Source organism: Coffea eugenioides, chromosome 8, assembly GCF_003713205.1.
Source record: "Coffea eugenioides isolate CCC68of chromosome 8, Ceug_1.0, whole genome shotgun sequence".
NCBI classification, from domain to species: Eukaryota; Viridiplantae; Streptophyta; class Magnoliopsida; order Gentianales; family Rubiaceae; genus Coffea; species Coffea eugenioides.
The window spans coordinates 17,512,260-17,520,086 of NC_040042.1; the positions used below are offsets into that span (position 1 = coordinate 17,512,260).

The 7,827-nt window shown below is 40.9% G+C and overlaps 1 protein-coding gene and 1 non-coding gene across 2 annotated transcripts; one reads left to right on the plus strand and one right to left on the minus strand.

The window, feature by feature from the left end:
- Positions 1 to 5,576: 5,576 nt before the first annotated feature.
- LOC113780351 lies at positions 5,577 to 7,229 on the minus strand. The gene is made up of 2 exons (XM_027326158.1): positions 5,794 to 7,229; positions 5,577 to 5,736 (listed from the first exon to the last, which is right to left on the minus strand). The coding sequence occupies exons 1-2, from the start codon at positions 7,227 to 7,229 to the stop codon at positions 5,577 to 5,579; spliced, it is 1,596 nt and encodes a 531-aa protein (XP_027181959.1).
- A 129-nt stretch (positions 7,230 to 7,358) lies between these two features.
- LOC113781789 lies at positions 7,359 to 7,465 on the plus strand. The gene has a single exon (XR_003469694.1). It is a non-coding gene; the product is annotated as a small nucleolar RNA R71 (small nucleolar RNA).
- Positions 7,466 to 7,827: the final 362 nt, after the last annotated feature.

The following is a 7,827-nucleotide window of genomic DNA, read 5'->3' on the forward strand; positions in this document are numbered from 1 at the left end:
CGTCCATTCCTTCCACCCAACATACCCCTACCGGGCCCGAACTCCAAACAGTAGAAATTCGGTAATACTCGAGTATACCGGAATCAAGAGTTTCACTACTACAAGATTCCATATAACAGTCCCCATGGCTCGTCAACTTTCACGACCAAGCCCTCGCTAGCTCGATTCAATCGACTACCAATGGGGTTGAGCTCAGTAGTAACAGTAAAAGCCGTTGGATCCTCGTCCAAACGACACCAAATCCAGTTTTCCATGTACATTTCAAGTACCATAGTGAAACAGTAGACAGTCGTGTATAATACAAAAGGGGGTAAGGGCGATCAAGTACACCCTCACTTTAATCAGTTTCAACAGTGCAAATAAGCATTCAAGGCATCCAGTTCAAATAAACAAAGCCACACAGTAACAAGCAAGTGAGTAGTACACTCACCAAGCAAGCAAGTGGAATTTCGTAAACTTCCGCCCAAAGAGCGTCTTTACTCACCGTCACGCCCTAAAATATTCAAATAAGCACAATAAGACTCGATTACAAGTCATAAACCAATTCCACATACTACCAAAATAGGGCCCCATAAGAATGTATAAGCACTAGAGTAAACCAGGGAAATCCGGAAATGGAATTAAGCTCTAAACCATAGAAACAGTTTTTGACATCATTTTGTGGTTTTGGCACCATTGGCACTACGATTATCAGATGGAGGTGAAATACACACCGTTTCGAAGCTAAAAGGTAGGGCTACAATGTTGAAGAAGGCTACTCAGTCCAGTTTCTAGTGCAACCAGGTCAAAAATGCAACATACCAAACCAGCACCGTCAAAACAGGTTTACAAACCGCATTCTGGCTCAAACATCATAAGTCAGGCTACCTAAGTCCAAATCAAGTGATTCCAAAGCCATACGAAAGCTAAGATACAAGGCTACAATTCTTAAGAAGACATCAACAACCAAATTAGAAGCATTCCCAATCAAATTAACCAATTACCAAAGCTGATTACCAAGTTCGGACAGAAACAGGGCAGCAGGGGTATTTCAGTTTTTTCACAGGCTACGTTGTTCCTATTGGCCTGAAATTTTGCAGGCATCTATAAAATGTTATTCCCTACAACTTTCATGTTTCAACCCAAGGCTAATTCGGCCTCTAACTATGAGGAACAGTACCGGGCAGAATGGTTGAATTGAAACCCTAACTTCTGAAATTTTCCGGGAAATGCGGAAATTTTCCGCAACAACCACAATTTACGCATTCTAGCTCTATTCTAGATCATTTCCAACCATCATACAAGGCCACACAATAGTAATCATATGAAAACAGAAAAATTCATGATTAAATAGAAAATGCATCAAATTCTACCAAAAGTCATGAATCAACACCTAAAATCATCAATTCACCTCACACATGACAATAAATAAGCATTATTGAGTTGCAAGAAGTGTCCCTTAGTTACTCACCTTAACAACCCAAGAACGAGAGCAACTTAGCACCTTAAGCTTCCAAACCACTTCCCTAATCACCTCACAACCACTCACTTAAGGGTTTTTATGGAGTAAATCAAGATTCTAACGGTTAATTTGTGAGATTGAGCAAGAAAGAGAAGGAAGAAATTGAAGAGTTTTCCTTTCTTTTGCCTTGGAGAGGGTCGGCCAAAGCTTGCAATTTTTGGATGATTTTTGGGTCAATTTTTGATTTATTTGGTAAAGTATGAATAGTGGTCAAAAGTAAGACTAGCTCTCCAAGTGACACTTGTCACTATAATTAATACATGGTTATCCTTTTGTCTCTTCACTCTCATTCATATAACAACCTCTAATTATCTCTTCGCACCTCGTAAATTAAACTCTGTATCCCAAACTTAACTTAATTGGCCGAATTTGACCGAACTTTCCGCACTAGCGGGTCCCACGTCCGATATACGTTCTTACTTTCTCAAAATCTAACCGATACTAGAAAAATCTTCTAAAAACTATATTTACTCATAAACATTATTTAGAAAATTTTCTAATAAAGAAAATGCATAAAAGGCGTGCGAATAATTAAAATAAGGCCTAGAAATAAGGAAATTTACGGGTTCTCACAACAAGGGTTATTTCAGATTAGCCCGCGTATCCCCCTGACACGAATCTAATCATGCCAGTTGTCACTATTTTGAGACAATTAAACAATTACGGATTTAACGTCCCAATTGACAATAGATTACCAAATTAACTAATTATCCGGATCCAAAACAATCAATTAATTAAATAATCATGAACACTGCAATCAAGGGATATGCGAATACCAATAAATAAAAGAAAAAGATAAAATTAAATCGATCTCACAAGTTTAGGCGAACCAAAGCCTCCGTTGCTCCTTGACTAGAGTGGAGAAATTAGTTTATGTTTGGTGCGGAAAACCCATGCAAAATTGAAACAACAGCTGCGGCCATTGTTCTTGCTCGCGCAAATTCAATTCGGCCGAAGGAATAAAGAAAAAACAAGGGACTACGAAAAGTGGTTCAATCCCCTAATTCCCCTGACATGCCAAAAGAAAAAGCTACTATAAAGCTAACAAGGAAAAGTCAACCAAAAACTAAGCTAAGTCCCCCTAATCCTCTGCAATTTCTGGTTTTTATCTCCTGCTCCAGATATGCGGCGGCTCCCCAGGGAAAGGAACCAACCCTTCTTCGCTTCAGCCGATGCCCAAAAGAAAGGGCCCAAAGATTTTTGTCTTTTCCAAAATTGCCCCTGGGGTTACTCTGTGGCTTGGCCTTCTTTTCTATCAAATTGGTACTTTTTATCATATTTTCATTTTACTCCCTGAAATAAGTGCAAAATACCAAAAGTGAGTAGAATCCAATAATTAATCCACATCGGGTTAGATAATAGGAGAAATTAATAATAAAATAATTGAATAAATCGCAACCTATCAATTCCCCCCACACCTAAACCATGCTTGTCCTCAAGCATGAGAACAGCAAACAAACACCAATATTTGATAGTGGCTATTGCTCTATCCACAAAATTGCCAAGATACCAAGAAAAATAATAATCAAGCATCAATGGTCAAGTCCAAGAAACATCACTCCGGTTAGCTTCTAAACCACAAACTCCTCCAATTTCAGGTTAACTAATCTAAGAAAAAAGAATGACGCACAACATTTATCAGCAAATGGTCAAACTATTAACCAAAATCTCAACATTAAATCCATAAATCGGCAAGCTGACTATTATTATACACGAACACAACCTTCGTTTTTTTTTCTTTTTAACATTTTTTTTACTTCCCTCTTTTTTTTTTGATTTTTTGCTTTTCTCAATTGTGCCAAAAGACTTAGTCGCTAGCCATTGGAGCCTTTTGACGCGAACTCTGACATTTGTTAGATGAAAGAGCTCGGTTACTCAGCTTCTATCGCCACGTGACCACGTACTCATAGCAATTACTACTTTTTGACGCGAGAATCGACACTTTTGGTGAAGATCCCCGGTTACTCGATAGTAAAGACTAGCGGAGTACAATCAACTCTTATTCACAGCCAAATAACACAAAAACTCAAAATAACACAAAAATCAAAAGAGAATTTATATCAGCTAGCCTCATTTTCAAACATGGAGAACTGAGATTAATAACCGGACCAATTCACATGAAAATGCCAACAATCATTCCCTATACCTAGGAAAGTTAACCAAAAATTATAAGAGTAAAATAATCACCGATATTCACCAAAGAGATGTTTTTGGACTCAACCACATTAACTTGATACACTTTTATTATTAAAATGTGGCAATAGCAGAAATAGAGGCAACAATCCGACATCAAACTCGGCAGTCATAGGAGAGCTAGACAGATAAATGACGGAAAGTAAACGAAAGCTAGACAAATAACAAACTAAAAATAAAGGAAAAACACCTAAAAACTAAAAACTACTAAAACTAAAACCACAACTGATCTGATCCCCCCCACACCTAAACAATACATTGCCCTCAATATAGCAAATTAACATCACAAGTAGGGGAGAGGGTAACAAAACTTCCCTGAAGTGGGGTCAAAGTGGTGGGTGGTACCCAAATTGAGGCATAAGACTCGCATGCTGCATGAATGCTGCCAAATTCTGCACCATGCTATACACATTGTTAATTAGACGTAATCACTAAGCAATAAGCAATGAAAGTGGCACAGTAATCTTCCAAATCAACAAACAAAAGCAGAAATTACTCAACTCACGTCACTCCAATGGACTCAAGACAGAAGGCAGGAAAATAGACTCAAGTGATACCAAAAATGACCCCAACAAGGTAGGAAATAATGACAAAATGAACTCATCCCTAAAGCCCAAAAGTTGTCACCAATTAGAAAGTCTAATACATAACTCAATTGGGAGCAAATATAAGCACAAGGGTTTGGGTATTCAAGCAAACAACTGACCAAACACACAGGGAAGAAGCAATTCAAATAGGCAGCCCAAAACACTGATAAATCCAACTGTAATCAAAACATGCAATAGAAACTCCAAGCACGGCACAGGTAAAGAAAATCAAGCAATATACCACTTGCTAATATCCACCCAGAAACCTAAGAAAATGGCAACAACTCCAGCAGTTTAAAATCCAGAAAAATATTAGTGACGGAGGTGAACAGCACTACCTCCACCCGTCAATTTGTTTGACAGGTGGTGATGGCAGACAGCGTCCGTAGTAGTAGCGGCGGTGATCTGGCGAGGAGGGCAGTGGTCAAAGGTGGAGGGATGGTGTGCGAAAGAAAGGGAGGGCGGCACTGCTGCGGCTTCCGTACGGACAGCGGGTGAGGTGGAGTGACGCGAACTCCAGCAGCGGCGGCGCGCGCAGGTGGATCTGGCAAGGGAGCTGCGGAGGAGAAACAGAGTGAGACGCGAGGGGCGAGCGCGAGCTGGTGGTCTGGTACGGCGCTCGATGGCGGCGCTTGCGAGGTGGGCGAGGCGGAACTGTTGCAGTTTCCGCGCGGACAGCGGGTGAGGTGGAGTAAGCGACGGCGGCGTGCGCAGAGGAAAAGAAAGAAAGGGCGAACAGGGGCAGCAGGGAAGAAAGAAAGAAGAAAGAAAGAAGAAGAAAGAAAGAAAGAAAAAGAAAGAAAAGAAAGAAAAGAAAAGAAGGAAAAAGAAAGAGATTTTTTTTTTTTTGGAAATTTAAGCTACGGTGAAAAGGAAAAAAAAAAATTTGTAGTTTTTTTTTAATATTTAATTAATTTTTTTAAATTAAATTTTTTTCCTATAAAAATTGCAAAACTCAACCTTTAGCTCTCTGACGAAGGCACGGAATGAGAACGGGGGAGCTCTCTGACCTTGAGCTCTTCATGGGTCATGACGCGGGCACGTCATGAGGGCATGAACCCTTTTCGACAATTCTGACCGTGAGCTCTCCAGACGTCATGACGCGGGCACGTCATGACAGAGAGACACCTGCAAATCATCAAAAACGAAAATTGAAACCCGAAATCAGTCAAATTCAAGGAAAACATATTTAAACTATCACACGAAATCAAAACAACAATTAAAAGAAATAATTGGGTTGTCTCCCAATGAGCGCCTTTCTTTAACGTCTTTGGCTAGATATTGAACACCACTCTTCAATCTGGGTGTAACTCAGTTTTCCTGGAAATCGGTGGCCCTACTCCAGGATCCAAATAGCCTTTGAGGGCAGCCTCCTTTCTTAATTTTCTATTCCATTTCACCTCATACAGTGCTTTTATCCCCTTATACTTGTTCTCAGTAAATTTGAATTTATCCCTACAAGCAAATTCAGAAAATTCTTGCACAGAGGGATTAATAGCATGAATAGCAAACACAGTGTGAGAGTTAACAGGATGTTCCATTGTATCGAAAATATTAAAGTGGACTAGTTCTCCATCAAATTCTATGGACAATGTACCCTTATTAACGTCAATTTTTGTCTGTGCTGTGCTAAAAAAGGGTCTACCTAGTAGCAAAAGTGAGGGGTCAGGGGAATGATCATCATCCATGTCAAGTACATAAAAGTCAGCCGGGAATATCAATTCATTAACTTTAACCAGCACATCTTCTATCAACCCATCAGGGTATGCATTTGTTCGGTCAGCTAATTGAATTATTATCTCGATTTCTTTTAATGGACCAAGGTTCAGAGAAGCATATATAGATTTAGGCATTACGTTGATCGATACTCCTAAGTCCAGCAGGGTATTCCTAATTAGAGTATTACCTATCTTACATGGGACAGTAAACCTACCTGGATCCCCGCACTTTGGTGGAAGTTTCCTTTGGAGAACTGCTGACACATTCTCCCCAACAATGATCTTTTTGTCTCCCCTCAGCCGCTTTCGGTTGACACATAGGTCTCTCAAAAATTTTGCATATTTCAGCACTTGTTTGATGGCATCTAATAAGGGGATATTGATCTCTACCTTGCGAAACACCTCTAGGATCTTCTTCTCTTTGTCCTGCTTCTTCGGTTTCTCCAACCTGCAAGGAAATGGAGGGGGATTAGTTTTAACATCTATAATCAGGTTAGGGAGTCCCGTTGGATTTTTGGTGCTTGTATTCTCTGCCTCAAGTTCTTTCTCAATCTTCTCTTCGTCCTTATCCTTTGGAGTCATGAGTTCGGGCCCCTGAATTTCCTTCCCGCTCCTTAAAGTCATTGTACTTACGTTCTTTAGGTTCAGTTCAGGTTGGGATGGCAATCTTCCATTTACTTGGGACTCCAAACGGTTGATTTTTGTGGCCATTTTGCTCATCTGATTTCTTATGTCCTGCATTTCGGAGTCCGTCCTTTGCTGATTTTGCGAGATGGTTGCTTTCAGTTGTTTCATCATCTCCTCCAAAGATGGACTAGAGCTCGGTGGCGGAGGTGGTCGGGGTTGGTACTGCTGCTGGTTCCCTTGTTGTCTATTAGGCACGAGATTGGACTGCATGTTCCCTCCATAACTGAGGTTAGGGTGGTCCCTCCAACCAGGGTTGTAGGTACTTGAATAGGGGTCATAGGGCCTTCTTGGCGCGGGCACGTGACCTGTCATGTTCACTTGCTCTGCACCCTCCTCTTGCATCATTGGACACATGTCTGTAGAATGATCCATACCAGTGCAAATCCCGCACACCTTGGCCTGAGATGCATTTCCTACAGCCAGTTGCCTAACAAACAAGGTCAACTTAGTTAGCTGCTGCTGGATAGAGGATGTCTCTACCTCATTCACCTTGCGTATTGAGACATCCTCCCTCGTACCGAATTGTTGTGAATTCTCTGTCATCCCCTCTATTAACTCCCTTGCTTCCCGAGGGGTTTTGTTCACCAATGCCCTCCACTTGCAGCATCAATTATGCTCCTGTCTCTGAAAAGGAGCCCCTCATAAAAATACTGTATGAGCAACTGCTCACTTATTTGGTGCTGGGGGCACTTGTTGCACAACTTCTTGAACCGCTCCCAATACTCATAGAGTGACTCCCCTGGGTGCTGTTTGATCCCGCAAATTTCTTTCCTTAGACTTACAGCCCTGGACGCAGGAAAATATTTATCTAAAAATTTTTTCTTCAATTGGTTCCACGTGATTATGCTACCTGGTGGCAGATAGTACAGCCAGTCCTTTGCAGAATCCTTCAAGAAAAAGGGAAATGTCCTCATTTTTATTTGCTCTTCTGTGATTCCCGAGGGTTTCATACTATTGCACACGACATCAAACTCCTGCAGATGCTTATACGGCTCTTCACCTGGTAAACCATGAAAAGAGAGTAAAAGATGAATCAGTCCAGATTTTAGTTCAAATGGAGTGTTATCATTTAGGGTGGGGAAGGTAATGCCTAAAGGCTGCTGATTTAAATCAGGAGCAGCCAACTCCCTCAACGTTCGTA

Excerpts from the sequence above, each read along its gene's own strand:
- LOC113780351 (XM_027326158.1), bottom strand. The coding sequence starts at position 7,229 with ATGACAGAGAATTCACAACAATTCGGTACGAGGGAGGATGTCTCAATA. Across the intron at positions 5,737-5,793 it reads CCTGTTAACTCTCACACTGT|GGATAAATTCAAATTTACTG; the intron begins GTTTGCTATTCA and ends ATTTGCTTGTAG.